Here is a 20,742-nt window from a genome sequence, read left to right on the forward strand (position 1 = left end):
CTCCATGGACACACGGCCTGGCCCACGGCACAGGTGGCCGTGAGTGCCACAGCACTGCCATGGCAGGTACGTTGGTCACAGCTGGACCTGGGAGACCCCGCCCACCCACACAGAGGGGCTCAGGCCAGCGCTCCCAGCCGACACAGCCACTCGCACGGGGCTCCCCCTGGGATGGCAGTGGCCTCTGCAGGCAGCTTTGTCCTGAGGCCCTGGCACCTCACCACACTGTCACCCAGGAAGTGATGGAGCACAGGTCCGGGGTCACTGCGAGGATGTGAATCGCTGCCGTCTAGAAAGTTTCTAAAACTTGGGGATCCGAACCTGCCCGGCCAGGCCCTCAATCCACCACCAGGAAACTGAGGCCCGAGGGCTGGGGGAAGGCAGGTAGGACACCGACGCCCACCCTAGGCTCCTCTCCTCCCTCCAGAGGCAAGAGTCACCTGGGGAATCGCGTCTGCAGAGAACTCTGAACGTGCAGAGTGTTTCTGAGCACTAAGTTCATCACAGATGGGAAAGCCCGTGTTCCAGGGTCAGCCGGTTCCTCTCCGTGGACTTGGGACAGGACTCCTCCCCAGACCCATGCTCTACCCAGTCACTGCGGGTCTCTGCCTGCCTGACAGCCCGGCGCCCCCCCCAGCCGTCCCACAGCAGGACCCTGGAGTCCAGCCCTCCAAGCTGGTCAGGGGCTGGTCTGCCCAGGAGCACACGGGAGGTGGTCTGAGCAGAAGAAACCACGCCAGTGGCATCCTGGGACGCTTCCTCATGCTGCCCCCCACCCCGGGGCCGGCCTGCGGGGCCAACACCACCCGCTGCAGGAAACCATCGTCCCGATGGTTACAGCAGCACCTCCTCCTTGGGTTAAGGAAAGTCAACTGCACACAGCTGCCCCCGTGGCCATCCCTGCCTCAGCTCCACACTTGCAGGCTCCCAAACTGCTGAGGCCGAGGTGTCCGGGTGGGTCTCAGGTGTCCCCAGCCCGCCTGAGGCTTCTTTCCCAAAGTGTAGCTCTAGAAGCACATCTCCCACTCAGGGCAGGAGGAAGCGGTGGCCCCCTCCCCATCGGCTCTATCACGGCATCTGTGTGTAGCCCCAACATAGCACGTCGCTCGGGCTCCAAGCTCTGCACAGACACACGTGCCTCCCTCAGGCTCTGGACGCTGTGGACACACAGGCAAGTGTGCATCTTTGCTCCATGTTCTATGCAATACCCATTCGCTTCTACTAACTGCGGTTAACTAGGAACTACATGTCTCTCTGTGAACAAAGGAAACTGCACAGCAAGCCCACCAGGAAGCAGGGACCCGTGGTCAGGGCGAACCATGCTGACTGCGCCGAGTGCCGGGACAGCAGAGCAAGCGTTTGAGAACACTGATCGCACCACAGTACTTACTTATTTCTACTTAATGCTCTAGGATAAGCAACTAGACGGTGGTCAGTTCACCAAAATTGAAGTTCAAATTACGTAAGTTTAAAATATTATAGGAAGAGATCTATATTTATACTGGAGTATTTTTTTTTTAAGAAGATGTTGGGTAGGAGTTTATTAATTAATTAATTTTTGCTGTGTTGGGTCTTCGTTTCTGTGCGAGGGCTCTCTCTAGTTGTGGCAAGCGGGGGCCACTCTTCATCGTGGTGCGCAGGCCTCTCACTATCGCGGCCTCTCGTTGCGGAGCACAAGTTCCAGACGCAAGGCTCAGTAGTTGTGGCTCACGGGCCTAGTTGCTCCATGGCATGTGGGATCCTCCCAGACCAGGGCTCAAACCCGTGTCCCCTGCATTAGCAGGCAGATTCTCAACCACTGTGCCACCAGGGAAGCTCCCCATACTGAAGTATTTTTACACCTCGAACATCCTCAGTCTTAAGGTTTGAGGCCGATGAATATTACAGTCAGGAAGAGGCACGCGGAGCTCCAGCGGCATCGCCTCCTGTCTAAGCTGCTCTATGTCCACGCCCCAGTGGCTAAGAGCTCAGGGCAGGCCGTGGCGTCCCTCTGAAGCACCAAGTGGACAGAGGCTCACACACCCGAAGCCTGGGCCTGCTCAGCCACCGGCTGTCACGAATCAAGTTTTAACAGCACACAGCCCCACCATGCACCGCACAATGCCTGTGGCTGCTTCTCTGGCTACGCTGGTGGCAGGGAGAAGATAAGTCACAGATGCCATGGCCCACGAAACCTACAGCAGTCACTGCCTGGACCGTTAGGGGAGGCTGCTGGTGCTGCCTCCACCCCTGAGGACCCAGCAGGCTCCTTCCTCTGGGAGTGTTCCCACACAAGCTGGCACACCCCGTCCCACAGTGCACGCAGGTGGGGACACCGTAGTCCCCTGTCCGTACGATCAGGTTGACAATTCAGCTGTACTGTGAAGTCACCACGAGGCTAGAATGTCCTTAGAATGCTGACCCTGAGTAGCTTCCCTCCAATGACTGAGTACTGAGCGCTCTGTGAAGTCCCGTGGCTTGGGCGTGTGGAGAGTGTGGCTGGTGGTTGCCCGGCACTTTGAGATGCTTTGGTTAACTCTCTCTCTTCCCCAAACCAAGCCAAACAACAAAGGAAACGCACGTAACTCAAATTTGAAAGGGAGCATATGCTACTAGTTTGAACTAAGTTTTTTTCAGGAAAGGGAAATAAATGTATATATAGATGGGGGGGGGAGCTAAAAATAGAGTTACCATATGATCCAGCAATCCTATTCCTGGGCATATATTTGGAACTATAATATGAAAAGATTCATGCACCCCTATGTTTATAGCAACACTATTCACAATAACCAAGACACAGAAGCAACCTAAATGTTCATCAACAGATGAATGCATAAAGAAGATGTGGTATAAATACACAGTGGAATACTACTCAAACACAAAAAATAATAAAATAATGCCATTTGCAGCAACATAGATGGATCTAAAGATTATCATACTAAGTGAAGTAAGTCAGAAACAGAAAGACAAATACCATATGATATCACTTACATGTGGAATCTAAAATATGACATAAATAAACTTATCTAGAAACAGAAACAGACTCAAGGACATAGAGAACAGACTTGTGGTTGCCAAAGGGGAGGGCCGGTATGGGAGGGATGGACTGGGAGTTTGGGATTAGCAGATGCAAACTACTATAAATAGAATGGATAAACAACAAAGTCCTACTGTATAGCACAGGGAACTATATTCAATATCCTGTAATAAACCATAATGGAAAAGAATATGAAAAAGAATGTATATATGTATAACTGAATCACTTTGCTGTACAGTAGAAATTAACATAACATTGTAAATCAACTACTTCAATAAAATAAATGTTAAAAATACTGTATTGTGTATTTGAAAGACGCTAACAGTAAATCTTAAAAGTTCTCATCACAAGAAAAAAATTTGTCACTGTGTATGGTCATGGATATTAACTAAAAACTTACTGTGGTAATCATTTCACTATATACACATATATGTTGCATACATAATGAAATGATTATATATAACCATTATGTTGTACACCTAAAACTACTACAATGTTGTATGTTAACTGTCAATTAAAAAAATCTTTCAATGGCATGGTTTGTAAGAGTGTGAAAATCACAGAGGCATTTAGGATATAAATAATTTATAGGACATTAAAATATTTAACTCTGCAATTATAAAAAGTCTCTAAATATATAAAACACAAAAATACAAATGAGTTTAAATAGACAACTTGCATACAAAATTTTCTTTTTTTATAATTAATTTTTTATTGGAGTATAGTTGCTTTACAATGTTGTTAGTTTCTACTGTACAGCAAAGTGAATCACATATATATATATATATACACACACACACACATATACACACCTCCTTTTGGATTTCCTTCCCATTTAGGTCACTGCAGAGCACTGAGTAGAGTTCCCTGAGCTATAAGGCAGGTTCTCATTAGTTATCTATTTTATACATAGTATCAATAGTGTATATATGTCAATCCCAAACTCCCAATTCATCCCACCCTCCCCCATCCCCCTTGGTGTCCATACATTTGTTCTCTATGTCTATGTCTCTACTTCTGTTTTGCAAATAAGATGATCTATACCATTTTTTCTAGATTCCACATATATGCGTTAATATGTGATATTTGTTTTTCTCTTTCTGACTTACTTCACTCTGTATGACAGTCTCTAGGTCCATCCACGTCTCTACAAATGACCCAATTTTGTTCCTTTTTATGGCTGAGTAATATTCCATTGTATACAGGTATCACATTCTTCTTTATCCATTCCTCTGTTGACGGACATTTAGGTTGCTCAAAATTGTTTTCTTTAAGAACCTCTTCCTGACCCACCAAGTGTGGGATTTGGAGCTCTGCCTATGTACCTGAACAGCCCCTCTACCTCTCCTGATATGGCAGCCAAAGGACTGTGACTGAACACTTTATTGTTTATCTTCTAATACGGTGCTCTAAGTTCCATAAAGACTGACCACTGTTCTATTCTTAGTGCCTAGCACAACAGGTATTGAATAAATGGTTGTTGAATCACATTAACCTACCTTAGAATACAAACTATAAAGATAGTTTAGGGCAAAGACGAATATAAAAAACCAAAGGACAGAAGTTTAAAAACACATCTGAAATAAAGAATAGCTTCCTAGAGCTTTTTTTTTCTCTTTCAGTACTGTTCTTTATTATTTTCCAATTAAAACAAAAAGCACCTTATTTTACAATCACTTAGGTAACACAATGCAGACAAAGAATATATTTAACCTTTTTTTCTTCAGCAATATACACTCTGTGAAATATGGAGAAGACTCACGATATAGGCCTCTGATCTCAAAGAGCTCAAATTCTGGGGACCTTATTAAATATGCAGATATCCTCTGCTTTTCTGCACAAGCACATTAGCCAGAAAATATGTCTTCTTAAAGCCTCTGACCTTGAAGCACATATCGCAAAAAACTCCTTCCATCCATAGGCAGAAATGTTTATCCATCATCCTCCTTCTTTACTAGCTCATCATTCATCCCACCCATGTTTGTTTTAATTCTCAGCAATATCATATTGCTCTCTGGTGACTTTGAGATCCTTTGTAGGTGGCATGAATGCTAAAATAGTTGCATTGTGGTACATCAAATCCATGGTATGAGATTATTCATCCATTTAAAACAAACAAAACGAAAAACAGCATGCTACGTGTTCTTTAAACCCTGTCTAAATGGTGTGCTGCATAAAATCTTGTAAAAGGATAAGAAAAGGAAGAAAAGCAACTGTCCAAAGGTCCAAAGTATATTGAACCACTAGGGAGAAAAATGATGATGGAACAATAAAGGTAAACTCTGGATCAGAAAGGGCATTTTTTCCTACAATTAACGAATATTCATGAATAACTATAGATAAAATAATGAGTGAGACAGTTCCTGCCTCAGGGAGTCTGATATCTAGCACCAGAGAGAGAAATAAAGCACATATACACATCACAAACATAATACCCAATGGCAAGCTGGGTAAATAATCTGAAGGGAGATTACAAGGTACCATGACAGCATATGAAAAGGGTATATACTGTTTTTAAAAAAATGTATCACACATGTTCAGAAGCATGTTCCTATTTTGTTTGTCTTACATACATACCAGACAGGAAGTTAAAAAAACATGGATAATGCTACTCAGAAACTAAGTAAATATGTAGCCCTAAAGTCTTGAGTTTTCTTGGTACCATCTATAACCATACATTTGGTTACTGTCTATAGAATATATGTTTCATAAAGGCCAACACTGAAACCAGTTGACCAATATCCATATTAGAAAGAGGGCTTTGAAAATGTCAATAGTCAATGACAAAGCAAGTATAGAAAAATACTGAAATTAACTCATTGTTCTAAGTCATAGTTAGTTTTTACTTTTCTACAGAAAACCTAGGAAGGCTAGAATGGACCAATGATGAGACTGATATGAATTAAAATTTATGATTAATCCAAATTCATGTACCTGTGATCATACCAAAAAAAATAAAAATACAAAAAAAGTAGGGAATGCTTGGAAAGAAAATAGTTTTCCCAATATTTTTGAGATTTTAAAAATAAGGAGTTTTTCTCAAATGATGAAATTATTATATCTATAATAAAGAATAGTGAAATTATCTTCAAGGATAAGGAAAGCAGTCTTTTTTAAAAGGAAAAAAAGAGAAATTATTTAGGATAAAGAGTTCTTTCTGCTACTCAGTAGTTAATTTCCACTGTAGATATTACTTAGAAGGGAGAAAAAAAGAGATGGATTGAGAATTTACGCATACAGGTAATTAATTTTGCAGATGAAGTTTCATTTCATTATTTTCAGTTTCTATTATTTTTCATTTTGGGACTTTATCTGATCTTTTTTAGAGATACACAGTCATAACTCTATTTTCTAGGCAAGCAGAATTTTAATTCCTCTCACTTCTGTATGTCAGTAAAGACATTGCTAAAATATGTGGAGGAATTTTACTTAAAGTAAGTTCTTAAAACAGATTAAAGACTCAAATTTGTTCTATCTTAAACCCATAGGAATAAAGTAGGAAAAAGAGACCCATATATAACTTAACAGAAAGAATGAGGCCTTTATTAAGGCAATATAGCATTAGATACTAATAATCATGTACGAGTCAAAATTTTCAATCTTGTGGAAAAATTAAACTATACAGAAAACCAAAAGAAAAAAAGAAATTTAAACCAATATTATCATATTTAAAACCAGGCTTCTGAAATGTAGCTATCAAATTTAGTTATCTGAAATAACCTAAATTTTTATTCATATAATAAAGATAATATTTTGCTATAATTACCCATATAAAATTTTGGCTATAGTACACAGAAGCTCTAAAGATTATTATTAAGATTAAAGACAATGACTACAAATTTTCAATTCAGGATTAACCATGTTTATTGCCCTTAGAAATATAACTGGATCTGATAATTTCTGATAAATACTCATGAATTAAAAATAATTTTTAAAGTCCTATAGGACATATACTACTAGATATTAAGATTTACTGTAAGGCTGTAGTAATCAAGACATTATGGTTTGTGATGCAAGGACGGAAAAACTAATTGAAGAGATTATAAAGTCCAGAAACAGATGCACACATATATAGTTATTTGATTTTTTTTTAAATTTTTATTTTATATTGGAGTATAGCCAATTAACAATGTTCTGAAAGTTTCAGGTGCACAGCAAAGTGACTCAGCCATACATATACATGTATCCATTCTCCCCCAGACTCCCTCCCATCCAGGCTGCCACATAACACTGAGCAGAGTGTCCTGTGCTATACTAATTATACTTTAGATGTAATTATTTTTATACCGTTTTAAAGACTACTTTCCCAACAGAAAGTTGTTGTTTTTTTTATGTCCATGCCTCTCTCTCGCTTTGTGACATCCTTGTCTGGTTTTGGTATCAAGGTGATGGTGGCCTCGTAGAATGAGTTTGGGAGTGTTCCTCCCTCTGCTATATTTTGGAAGAGTTTGAGAAGGATAGGTGTTAGCTCTTCTCTAAATGTTTGATAGAATTCGCCTGTGAAGCCATCTGGTCCTGGGCTTTTGTTTGTTGGAAGATTTTTACACAGTTTCAACTTCAGTGCTTGTGACTGGTCTGTTCATATTTTCTATTTCTTCCTGATTCAGTCTTGGCAGGTTGTGCATTTCTAAGAATTTGTCCATTTCTTCTAGGTTGTCCATTTTATTGGCATAGAGTTGCTTGTAGTAATCTCTCCTGAGCCTTTGTATTTCTGCAGTGTCAGTTTTTACTTCTCCTTTCTCATTTCTAATTCTATTGATTTGAGTCTTCTCCCTTTTTTTCTTGATGAGTCTGGCTAATGGTTTATCAATTTTGTTTATCTTCTCAAAGAACCAGCTTTTAGTTTTATTGATCTTTGCTATCATTTCCTTCATTTCTTTTTCATTTATTTCTGATCTGATTTTTATGATTTCTTTCCTTCTGCTAACTTTGGGGTTTTTTTGTTCTTCTTTCTCTAATTGCTTTAGGTGGAAGGTTAGGTTGTTTATTCGAGATGTTTCCTGTTTCTTAAGGTAGGATTGTATTGCTATAAACGTCCCTCTTAGAACTGCTTGTGTTTCATCCCATAGGTTTTGCGTTGTCGTGCCTCCATCGTCATTTGTTTCTAGGTATTTGATTTCCTCTTTGATTTCTTCAGTGATCACTTCGTTATTAAGTAGTGTATTGTTTATAGCCTCCATGTGTTTGTATTTTTTACAGATCTTTTCCTGTAATTGATATCTAATCTCATAGTGCTGTGGTCAGAAAAGATACTTGAAACAATTTCAGTTTTCTTAAATTTACCAAGGCTTGACTTGTGACCCAAGATATGATCTATCCTGGAGAATGTTCCATGAGCACTTGAGAAAAATGTGTATTCTGTTGTTTTTGGATGGAATGTCCTATAAATATCAATTAAGTCCATCTTGTTTAATGTATCATTTAAAGCTTGTGTTTCCTTATTTATTTTCATTTTGGATGATCTGTCCATTGGTGAAAGTGGGGTGTTAAAGTCCCCTACTATGAATGTGTTACTGTCGATTTCCCCTTTTATGGCTGTTAGTATTTGCCTTATGTATTGAGGTGCTCCTATGTTGGGTGCATAAATATTTACAATTGTTATATCTTCTTCTTGGATCGAACCCTTGATCATTATGTAGTGTCCTTCTTTGTCTCTTCCAGTTATTTGATTTTATGATAAAGGTGGCCCTACAGTGCAGCGGGGAAAGAGTGGTCTTTTCAATAAATTGTGCTGGATCAACTGAATATTCAGATATAAAAAAATAAATCTTGACTGCTATCTCATACCATATACAAAAATCAACTCTAGTTGATATAAACAACAAAATGAAAAAGACCAAACAATAAAGCTTTTGGAAGAAGCATAGGATAATCTCTTCATGATCTTGCTTGAGACAGGAAAAGATTTCTTAAACAAGACTCAGAAAAATATTAACCATAAAGGAAAAAAGGGATAAACTGGACTACATTAAAATTAAGACCTTCTCATCAAAAGATAAAAACAGCAAAACGAAAAAGCAAGACAAAAAGCAGAAGATTCTTATAATATATATATATATCCAACAAAGGATTTATATTCAGAACATACAAAGAATTTCTTCAAATCAATAATAAAAAGGCAGATAACCTCTTAGAAAAATGGGCAAAAGACCTGAACAGCCACTTCATAAAAGAGAATATCCAAATGGCCATTAAACAACTGAAAAGGTGCTAGTCCTTCATTAATTACCAGAGAAATGCAAATTAAAATCACAATGTGATACCATTACATAACCACCAGAAACTCTAAAATTAAGAGATGCACAGTATCAAAGAGCTGGTGAGGATAAATCAACTGGAGTTCTCAGATACCACTGCTTCAAGTATAACTTAGTCTAACTACTTTGGAAAGCTGGTTAGCAGTGCCTATTAAAGCTGAATAAACACATACCATATGACATGGAAGTTTCACTCATACAATATTCACAGAAATGTTGCTACACACAATGATAAAGATGAATCTCACAAATATAATATTGAGAGAAAGAAGCCAGACAAAACAGAAATCCTATATGATTCCATTTACATAAAGTTCAAACACTTTATTATATTAGGTTAAAATTGATAGTGTTAAACGGACAGCGGTTATACTTATGGGAAGGGGCTGACGGCGAGGGACATCAGGGCATGATGGTGCTTTTGGGAAAGTGGTAACATTATATAACTTGATGTGGATGTTGGTTACATGATATTTCACTTGGTGAAAATTCACTGGACTATACTATTATAAATTGTGTACTTTTCTGTTTGTATCTTTGCTGTTGTTTCTGTCCCCCAAAATACTTCAGGGAATGAAAACCAAATATTATGTGAAATGAGAGTCTGCTGAAGCCCCACCAGGAGTTTGGAGGTATAATGGAGGATTCTCAACTATATTACCATTTTGTATAATCCCAATTCTTCTGAATTAAAATAGTAGAATCATAGGAGAAAAGATAAAGAAATAGACACAGTCTAGGTAGATGACAAATTATACTAGGAAAATTAAGAATGCCAGATATATTTTATAAAAACAGTCACACAGGCAAACTTCTGAGATATTGCAGGTTCGGTTCCAGACCACTACAGTAAAGTATCTCAATAAAGCAAATCACACCGATTTTTGGTTTCCTAGAGCATATAAGAGTTATGTTTACACTGTACTATAGTCTATTAAATGTCTAATAGCATTATGTCTAAAAAACAATGTACATATATTAATTTAAAAATACTTTATTGCTATAATATGCTAACCATTATCTGAGCCTTCAGCAAGTCGTAGCAGTAACATCAAAGATCACTGACCACAGATCACTATAACAGATACAGTAATAATGAAAAAGTTTGAAATACTCCAAGAATTACCAAAATGTTACACCGAGACACCAAGTGAGCAAATGCTGTTAGAAAAATGGCATCGATAGACTTGCTTGACACAGGGTTGCCACAAACCTCCAGTTTGTGAAAAATGCATTATCTGGGAAGTGCAATAAATTGCGGTATGCATATACTGCCTTTGTAACTGTAGTTTTGCAGTATAACCAGTGGTTAAGATTAAAAAGAAAAAATATATAAAAGAAAAAAAAAAGTCTGGTAAAACAAAGTTTCATAATTCAGCATTTTTAAATACAGCCTTATAAATGTGTACAATATATACCACATTGTCTGGCAAAATCAAGTTTAGTAATCAGCATTAAAAGCACTGTAATTGCTCAATAGTTTAAAACACATTGCAAGCAACATTTTTCTTTAATATTACTTACTCAGCGTATTGTGGTCTGTGTGAATACCTTGTATAACAGATGTTCTGAGTATCAGCTCAACATCAGAACCTATTTTTATTAGCTGTTAAGAAAAAAAAAAATAGACTAAATCCTCCGTTTTTTCAATGGTTTACATGAATGTACTGTTTTTGAAAACTAAAGGTTTACAATTCTTTTTAGGTGATACTTGCCTTTAACTTCTTTTTTTTAAAGAATATATTTATTTATTTATTGGCTGCATTGGGTCTTCGTTGCTGCGCGCAGGCTTTCTCTAGTTGTGGCAAGTGCACAGGCTTCTCATTGCGGTGGCTTCTCTTGTTGCGGAGCACGGGCTCTAGGAGTGCAGGCTTCAGTAGTTGTGGCTGGCAGGCTCTAGAGCGCAGGCTCGGTAGTTGCGGTGCACGGGCTTAGTTGCTCCGTGGCATGTGGGACCTTCCTGGACCAGGGCTCGAACCCGTGTCCCCTGCATTGGCAGGCGGATTCTTAACCACCATGCCACCAGGGAAGCCCCTTGTCTTTAACTTTCTGTAACCATTCCAAGCATACAGAAAGCTCAAACATGCGTATATTTTTACCTTTTATCTATCCATTCCATATTTGGTTCCAAAACAGATTGGAGTATTTTTTGTTGTAATATATATTTTACAATGTGTTTAAAATGTGCATTTTGTTTTTTTGAGAGGGGCTGAATCTTTCTTTTACTGTAGAGTTGGATGTTCTGAACACTAGAAAGAGTACTGGATCAGGAGACAGAATACTTGGACTCCCAACTCTGGCTCTGTCATCAAGTGTATGGCCTTGGGTTAATACCTACTCACTAAGTTTCAGAACTCATCATTGCAAAATGAAGAACTGAACTAAAACAGTGAGTCTCAAAGCTGTGGACCCTGAGACCCTTTCAGGGGACCCATAAAGTCAAAATTATTTTCATAATACTAGAGCTGTCTGCATTGTTTGAGTTGTGAGCACAAGTAGAGTTTTCTCTTTGGAATACCATTTTTACTTTTATAGACAAACTCTGTTTATTCAGATTTGGGTAACTGGCAGATAGGTGAAATGAGTATGTCACTTTAAGAAAACAACTGACAGTATTTAATGGCAATGATAAAATTCAAGCTTTCAAGCAAAAATCAGAATTCTGGAGAAGCTGTATCTGTCACTGTAAGCTTGACAGCTTCCCAATGCTTAAAGATTTTTCTGATGAGATGGATATTAAGATATAATTTTAAAATATTACATATTGACCTATGTCAACATTTGGAAGATCTGCATTACTTGGTGAACCTACATTTTCCAAATCATCAGTGCATGATGTTACAAAACATGCATGACTGAAAGATCCATTCAAAGGGAAAGACAGATTAAAATCTGTTGGTCTACTAAATGACCAACAGATTTATATGTTATACCTATCAATATTTACCATATTAGAGAAGGGCATATTGGAGAAGAATATCGTAGGAAGAAGCAACAGCATAAATGGCCTGAGGTAGGAAAGTTCTTGGTAAACTGAAGCACCATCAAAGAAGGCACTGAGACTGGAAGAGTGAGAAGTACGTGGTGAATTGAGGCAGGAAGTTAACAGGGGTCAGATAATACAGTGTTATAGGTAATGGTAGGTAAAGACTTCAGATTTTAATTTGAATGGGATGAGGAGCCATGGGGATTGTGAGCAGAGGAGTGATGGGATATGCCTTTTTTTAAAAGGCTCACTGCCTTTTATAAGTATTGAGAATAGGCTGCAGGGAGTTAGGGCAGAAGCAAAAAGACCCACTAGGAGGCTGCTGTAACAACCCAGTGAGAAATAATGATGGCTTGAACCAGGAAATAATAATAGGGCGAATAAGAAGTGGTTGAATTCTGGGTATATTTTGAAGGTTAAGTCAACAGGATTTGCTGCCAGATTGGATGTAAATGTGAGAGAAGGAAAGCAGTCGAAAAAGAGAGCACCAAGGGTTTTGGTCTGAGCATCAAAAGGAGGGAGCTGCCGTTAACTGGAGAAGGCTGTAGGAGAGCAAAGCCTCACCTCCCTACAGAGCTGAGAAGGGGCTTAGAAGGGGAGAGAAAGAAAAACAATGCGACTCCTCACCCACTGGAGGTGCATAAACTGAGCTGAGTCTTAGGTTTAAGGCTGGAAACAAGGCTAGATAAGAAACAAGGGATTATGGGAGATCAAAGGGGATGAGCAGGATGTGGTATGTATAAGTCCTAGGAGCCACCCCGGCAAAGGATAAACACACACACCCACACACATCCATTGGTCTAACAGATAACAGAGTTCCGCATTGCATCTAACCTTTAAAGAAATTTACCACTTGTTGAGGTCTGATATCAAAGAATATTCACAATTATTTGAAAAGGCTAATATATACACCTACCCTCTTCCAACTACATGTCTGCATAAGGCTGAATTTTCTTCATATAATTCAATCTAAAAAAACATACAGTTGGGCTTCCCTGGTGGTGCAGTGGTTGAGAATTCGCCTGCCGATGCAGGGGACACAGGTTCGTGCTCCGGTTTGGGAAGATCCCACATGCCGCGGAGCGAATGGGCCCGTGAGCCATGGCCGCTGAGCCTGCGCGTCCAGAGCCTCTGCTCCGCAATGGGAGAGGCCACAACAGTGAGAGGCCTGCATACGGCAAAAAAAAAAAAAGAAAAGAAAAAAAATACAGTGCCAGATTGAATGAGGAAGCAGGTATGAAAATTTAGCTGACTCCTATTAAGCCAGACATTAAAGAGATTTGCAAAAATATAAAATAATGCCTTGCTTCTTACTAAATTTTTTGGAAAATATAGTTATTTTTCATAAATATTGTATTTAATAGGTAATGAGCTTATTTTTTTTTCTTTTTTGCGGTACATGGGCCCGAGCTTATTATTTTTAAATTATTTAATCAAATATTTTAAAAATTTCTCAGTTTTAAATCCTAATATGGTAAATATTGATAGGTATAACATATAAATAGCACTTTTTGGGGTCTTCAGTTTTTCGGAAGGTAAAGTGGTCCTAAAACCAAAAAGTTTGAGAACTGCTGGTCAAGAGAATGCCTATGATTCGTTTTGGTGCCAAGACTTCATGACAATACATGACAATGTAATTATCTAAAAACTACTAAGTATTTAATATATGCAGAGTTATATACACTTGTATATAACAAATATCTAATTTCAAGAGTGCTTAATGTGGGCTTCCCTGGTGGTGCAGTGGTTAAGAATCTGCCTGCCAATGCAGGGGACATGGGTTTGAGCTCTGGTCCATGAAGATCCCACACGCTGTGGAGCAACTAAGCCTGTGTGCCACAACTACTGAGCCTGTGCTCTAGAGCCCACGAGCCACAACTACTGAAGCCTGCATGCCTACAGCTCATGCTCCACAACAAGAGAAGCCACCACAATGAGAAGCCCGCACACCACAATGAAGAGTAGCCCCCACTCACCACAGCTAGAGAAAGCCCGCACGCAACCAAAAATAAATAAATAAAATAAATAAATTTATATATAAAAAAAAGGAGTGCTTAATGTTAGTGTTCTACAAGTAAAATTAATTTGGGAGATGGTAGTTCATTTTTCCAGTTTAGTTAATATAAACAGACCTCAATTAAAAAATTTTTAAATCATGACTTCAAAATTTAAAAACACTTACAGGCATACCTCAGAGATATTGTGGGTTCAGTTCCAGACCACCACAATAAAACAAATATCATAATAAAGTGAGTCATACAAATTTTTTTGTTTCCAACTGCATATAAAAGTTATGTTTACAATATACAGTAGTCTATTAAGTGTGCAACAGCATTATGTCTAAAAAAACAATGTGCATACCTTAATTAAAAACACCTTATTACTAAAAAATGCTAACCAGCATCTGACAATGCAGGGTTGCCCCAAACCTTCAATTTGTAAAAAACAGATTCTGTGAAGTGCAATAGAGCGAAGCACAATAAAACGAGGTATACCTGTACCATATTGTTATTAATCAGTCTACCAAATAGCAAAATAGTACAAATTTCAGTATATACATTTTAACTTCTCATGTCATGACCTGATTAGAATGTCATTTTAAGTTCTTTCATGAATAGAAATTACATAGTCCCTGTTTGCCCTATCATATGCTTAAGTGAAATCTCCCCCTTTTTTCTTTATGTTATAGGGAAAGAAATCCTTAGGCTATCTCATTTTGTCTCATTAGTTTATCATAGATATTTACTATTTCAAAAATAGCATTTTCTCTACTAAGTAGAAAAGTATTTGTATAAAAAATTTTTTTTCACTATGTGGAAATTCTATTAAACATGGAAGAATTTCTCTAATTTGTACCTTCCTCTTTACCAAACCAATTCTTCGAATCTTAATTATTCCAGCAAATAATTTTTCATTTTTCATTTTCTTTCTAATGGTCCTTTCCCTACATTTATACAAAGTTAGATACAGGAACACCTACGAAGCAGTGTTCCTTCCTAAGACAGAGACAATGTGTATATGCATATGATTTTATACAGGAAAAGAATCATTGTGCACTTTTTCAACGAACATGTACTAGGAATACTAGGGAGCTCACCGACTAGTAGATTGTCTTCAACTGCGGCAAGTGACTAAAATGCAAATACAGAAGGCAAAGCAAGAATAGTTCATAAACTCTGGCTGGTTAACTTTCACAGCCAAGATATGAATTTAAAAAAAACTTCTATCTAGTTGAGCTAAATGAGTAGACGTTCCCTCTGTGTAACTCTGAGTGAGTTACCACAACACTCACTCTCCTTAGTTTCAGTCACTTGCCTTAGATGAAGACAGCATTTCTGTGAACTTCTGGGTTGGTTCAGCTGCTCTTGCTTTGATCATGGCTACACTAATGTTCTTTTCACCAGGCAACTTGCTATCTTAAGGGTGTAGGCTGATGACCCTGAGAAGGTGAGCCAAACCAAACAAGTGAAGGTTATCTATAGTTGTGATGGCTTGCTTTAACTATCAAGTAATGATTTTTATTTCATATAATCCCTCTATTTTTATCATTTCCTTAGTTGCTAAAATTGGAGTTTTATTATAATTGAAAAACTTAATTACTGTACCTCTTCTATTTTCTTAGGAGAAGTTTCACTTTTATTACATTTGAATTCTTCATTTATCTTTATTCTGGCTGCTAGAAAAAGAAAAAATATGTATATAGTTATTTGCTTTTCTTTCTTTTCCTTTTTCTTTTTAAATATTTATTTATTTATTTATTTTGGCTGCACCAGGTCTTAGTTGCGGCATGCAGGATCTTCACTGTGGCATGTGGGATCCTTTGTTGCGGCATGTGGGATCTTTAGTTGCGGCATGTGGAATTCTTAGTTGCGGCATACGGACTCTTAGTTGCAGCATGCATGCGGGATCTAGTTCCCCCGACCAGGGATCAAACTGGGACCCCTGCATTGGGAGCATGGAGTCTTACCCACTGGACAACCAGGGAAGTCCCTGCTTTTCTAATTTATAATTCCTGTCCCAATAATTTACATATTATTCATTATACTACGATACTATATGCTATACACGTATATCTACTAGTTCTCTAGTAGAAAAAATAATTCTGTCCCATGTAAAACAAAGTATAAAAATAAGAAATTTATTTTAAAAGTCCTTGGAGAGCTTTTGACAGGCTGGCAAATTTGTAATTAAACTTAATACATATTTTTAGCACTCTAATACTTTTGTGTCCTGCTTTTTATTTCTAATTTCATTTTGAACCTCTAGCTATGAGATCCTAATAAATTCAAGTTAATACTTTGTTTTTGTAAATCTAAGGATTTGAATTAACATGCTTTTTTTAAGATGGCAAAACTCAATGCATACAAGCATGTTAACCCTACCCCCCCGCCAAACACACACTTAAAATGAAGATATAGCAGCAAAGAGGATATACAAATAATTCTGGGTGCCTTGACTGACAAGTAAAGTGACTGATAAGTAAAACTTTTGTTCATATACCACTGAGACTTTGGCATCACTACAGCAGCATAATTCAATATAACTGATAAACTGCCTTAGAGTGTGCTGTGAGCATTTAATGGAACAATTCATGTACAGTGCTTAGTAAATATGCAGTATTAGCTATTCTTATAATTATTTCACTTAAAAACATTTAAAACATTTAAAAATATGTTATGCTGATGGAGATTAGCCATAAAACCTTCCTTCTGTGCTTGATACATTTCAATATGTAAGGTGGGTAAGAGTTTAGGCTTTGGAGCCAGAATGTTTAGGCTAAATCCCAGCTCCACCTCTTACTAAGTATGATGTGGGGTAAATCCTTTCACATTTTGTCAGTTTTCTCATCTGAAAAAATAGAAATTATGATAGTAACTACCTCACAGGGCTGTGATAAGAATTAAATGAGGAATTTGTGTAAAGTACATATAATAGGAGGCATATACTTTAATATTCAAGAAATTTTTTTCGATAAATTACAAAAACTTGAATTCCTAGGGAAAGTGGGGACACTTTACGTAGGTGGCCTCTTTTTTTTAAATGGAGGTTGAATTTTTTTATTTTAATTTTTATTTGGGCATAGTTGATTTATAATGTTGTATTAGTTTCTGTTATACAACAAAGTGAATCAGTTATACCTATACATATATCCACTCTTTTTTAGATTCTTTTCCCATATAGGTCATTACAGAGTATTAAGAAGAGTTCCCGGGCTTCCCTGGTGGCGCAGTGGTTGAGAGTCCGCCTGCCGATTCAGGGGACGCGGGTTCGTGTCCCGGTCCGGGAATATCCCACGTGCCGCGGAGCAGCTGGGCCCGTGAGCCATGGCCGCTGACCCTGCACGTCCGGAGCCTGTGCTCCGCAACAGGAGAGGCCACAGCAGTGAGAGGCCCGCATACCGCAAAAAAAAAAAAAAAGAGTTCCCTGTGCTATACAGTAAGTCCTTATGACTTATCTATTTTATATATAGCGGTGTGTATATGTCAATCCCAATACCCCAATTTATCCCTCCACCCCTCCCCCAAGGTGCCTTCTTAAAGAGGTTTAGAAACTGAGTATGACCAACACAGAACCTAAGCTTTAGAGCTCTGAGTTCCGGATAAGACAGAAACCACTTTAAACAGTGAAATACTGAATTTGGAATCATTTGTGATAGATTCTCTTTCATAGCTGCTGTCACTTCTAGAAAGACACAAAGCATTAACAATATGGTAGTATCTGGTCCTAGAGGATGTGAAAATTTGATTATATAATAGACAAATGAGTTTCATGGCTTGAACATAAGGCAAGTAATGGAGCACATTGAAATTCTGATCCCCTTTTTTTCCCTAATTTTTTAAGAAAAGTTGATCTTTAAAATTTTTTCTTTGTAGATACTTCTCAAAGAAGGGTAAGGTAAACTCATTTTTATTTAAAAAAACATTAGGGGAGAGATCGTGAAGGTCATTCCCCAAGATAGGTCTTGACCACCATACACGGTCTCTTGTATTATTAGCAGCCACCTAAAGAATGGACTTGCTCCAAAGGGGCAAAATATAAACTTACCTTCTAATGCCCTAGCATCATTTTTAAAAACTTGCTGTCTGGTCCTGTGCAGTGTTTTAAAGAGCTGTAAAACCTATAAAGAAAATTAGAATTCAGACCTCAAAAAAAAAAATTTCACATTTTACATAATTACATGGATTAAACAGTATTTATTTTCTGTTTGTTTTTTAGACTATTTTTCGAAATAGTTGGTGAAAACAAGGGTTAGCCAAAATAACTTTCCCTTGATTATTTATCTTTAAATTAAAAAAAAATTAGCCTTATGTATTTACAAAAACAACACAAAATTCTTTGAAACAAAACAATACGAGAACGGTTAAAAAGTTAATGATTTCCCCTGCCAAAACTAGTTTGCTAAGTTAATCAACTTTACCAGTCTGGTATTTGTTCTTATTTTGCTTAACCTGAGAACTTCATCTGCTCTTAAAGTCATACACACATGCACACAAACTCGTGAATATACTACATCTTAGAAGAGGCCAGAGGAAGATGTTTCAGATAATTTAGGCAGGTTTAATTGTGCTTTCTCAAAAAAGAAGTGGAATGCTGAGACTTCTGAATATTCTAAGACTGTGCTAAAAACAAACAAACAAAAAGGTATTCAATATTGTCCCCCCAATATTTTTCTGTTTTCTCAATTTCAGTTATGGAAAACAATGGATTTCTCAAGCCAGAAATCTCTAGGTCATTCTTTAAATCTACCTTACTCCTCATGTAGAAACTGTAGGGATGTTTCTCTAATCTTTTGTACATTCTCCATCACCCAAAACAATTTAAGTTCAGACCTCTCCCTATCTCTTGCTTAGACTACTGACAAAGATTTGTCACTCTGCCACCATTCTCTCCTTTCCCCAAGTCCATTCACCAGATAACAATACCTAAACTTTACTAAGTGTATCCTGTGCGCTAGGCACTATTTTAAGTATTTTACATACACTAGAAAACCTAAAATATCAAAGGCAGATACCAAAACAGAAACAGAAAACAGGGAGCAGAAAACATAAAAATAAAACAAAACAAACACTGACCAACCACAAAGAACCTTCTCAGAAACATAAATTATTGCAAACATGGAATAACAACAAAAAGAAGTTAGAGTAAATTTAAAAAGGAACATTCAGAAAATGCCCCCAAACTCTTGGATATCAAAAGAGTGATAGCAAAGATTAAGTTGAGAAAAACTACCCCAAAAGTTGAATAAGAATTCAGAGATACAAAATAAGGAGAGAAAGGATAAGAAAATTAAAGGAGTAGTCTAGATGGACCAACAGTTATATTCACAGATCTCCAACAAGACTGAACAAAGAAAATAGCCTCCATCAAGTGCTCAACACAAAACCCATGAATAATCTTGGAGGGAAAAAAACAGTTCACGTATAAAAAATAGAAAATCAGAATGGTACCTGATTTCCAAATAGCATCACTGTGAGAAGACAATGGTATAAAATCTTCAAGTTTTGTATAAAATGTCCAGCTTAGAACACCACACATATCCAAACTATCACCTAACTGCAACGGCAAATAAAGATTTTTAGAAATGCAAAGCCTCTTATTTGCCATACGCCCTTTCTTGGAAAGCTATAGAAGATTGTGCTCCACCAAAATAAGGAGATGGAGATGAATCACAAAAAAAAAAAATGGGAATGAGGGACACAGGTAATCCAACATTGGAGAGGCAGAGATGATGGTGAAGGACAAATATAGGTCAGCATTTCTACAGCCAGCATAGAAAGCAACTAGTCTGGACTACACCAAAAGGCTATATTGCTCTACAAAAGATGCTGCTAGGAAAAAGCGATACTAGTAGACATCAGTTTTGCTCAGAGTTCGGAAATAGCTATGTAGGAAAATGATAATAAAAACAAGACAGTTAAAAAAAAAAAAAAACAAGACAGTTATTAACTTCAAGAAAAGCTGGGACTTCCCTGGTGGTCCAGTGGTTAAGACTCCATGCTCCCAATTCAGGGGGCCTGGGTTCAATGCCTGGCCGGGCAGGGAACTAGCTCCCACATGCCGCAACTAAGAGCCTGCATGATGAAACTAAGACTTGGTGCAGCTAAATAAATACATATTAAAAAAAAAAAAAGAAAGAAAGAAAAACTAAGACTTAGAAAAGAAAGGCAACGTAATCATATATTTATATTAGAGGGCTCAGCTGTGGACAAGTTCTATATAGTCATATTAATATCAAAGCTGAAAAACTGCTTCACCAAAATCTGTATATTGAGAGGAATAGGGTATAAGGGGGAACTTAGTCCTCAACTTTCATAGACAAAGGTCAATAAATATCCCCAAAGAGAGAAAAAAAAAATCAATAGTAGTTTAAACATGTTATTTAGAAACATGGAGGTAAATATCAGAAAAAATAAGTAAAATGATTAAAAGTGCTTATATTTGGGGAGCAGGAATTGGGAGTATGTAGAAGTCAGTAGACACCT

At 37.7% G+C, this 20,742-nt stretch overlaps 1 protein-coding gene across 1 annotated transcript in view; it reads right to left on the minus strand.

Annotated features, from left to right (window-relative positions):
• Nucleotides 1-20,742, minus strand: part of LYRM7 (LYR motif containing 7) — a 41,281-nt gene that overhangs the window by 15,401 nt on the left and 5,138 nt on the right. Inside the window, exons 2-4 of the mRNA XM_082836900.1 lie at nucleotides 18,305-18,377; nucleotides 15,865-15,935; nucleotides 10,798-10,879 (exon numbers count right to left, since the gene is read on the minus strand). Of these exons, the coding sequence (XP_082693026.1) occupies nucleotides 10,798-10,879; nucleotides 15,865-15,935; nucleotides 18,305-18,377 (226 nt within the window). The remainder of the gene's footprint in view (nucleotides 1-10,797; nucleotides 10,880-15,864; nucleotides 15,936-18,304; nucleotides 18,378-20,742) is intronic.

This window comes from Leucopleurus acutus (assembly GCF_964270905.1).
Source record: "Leucopleurus acutus genome assembly, chromosome: 3".
NCBI classification, from domain to species: Eukaryota; Metazoa; Chordata; class Mammalia; order Artiodactyla; family Delphinidae; genus Leucopleurus; species Leucopleurus acutus.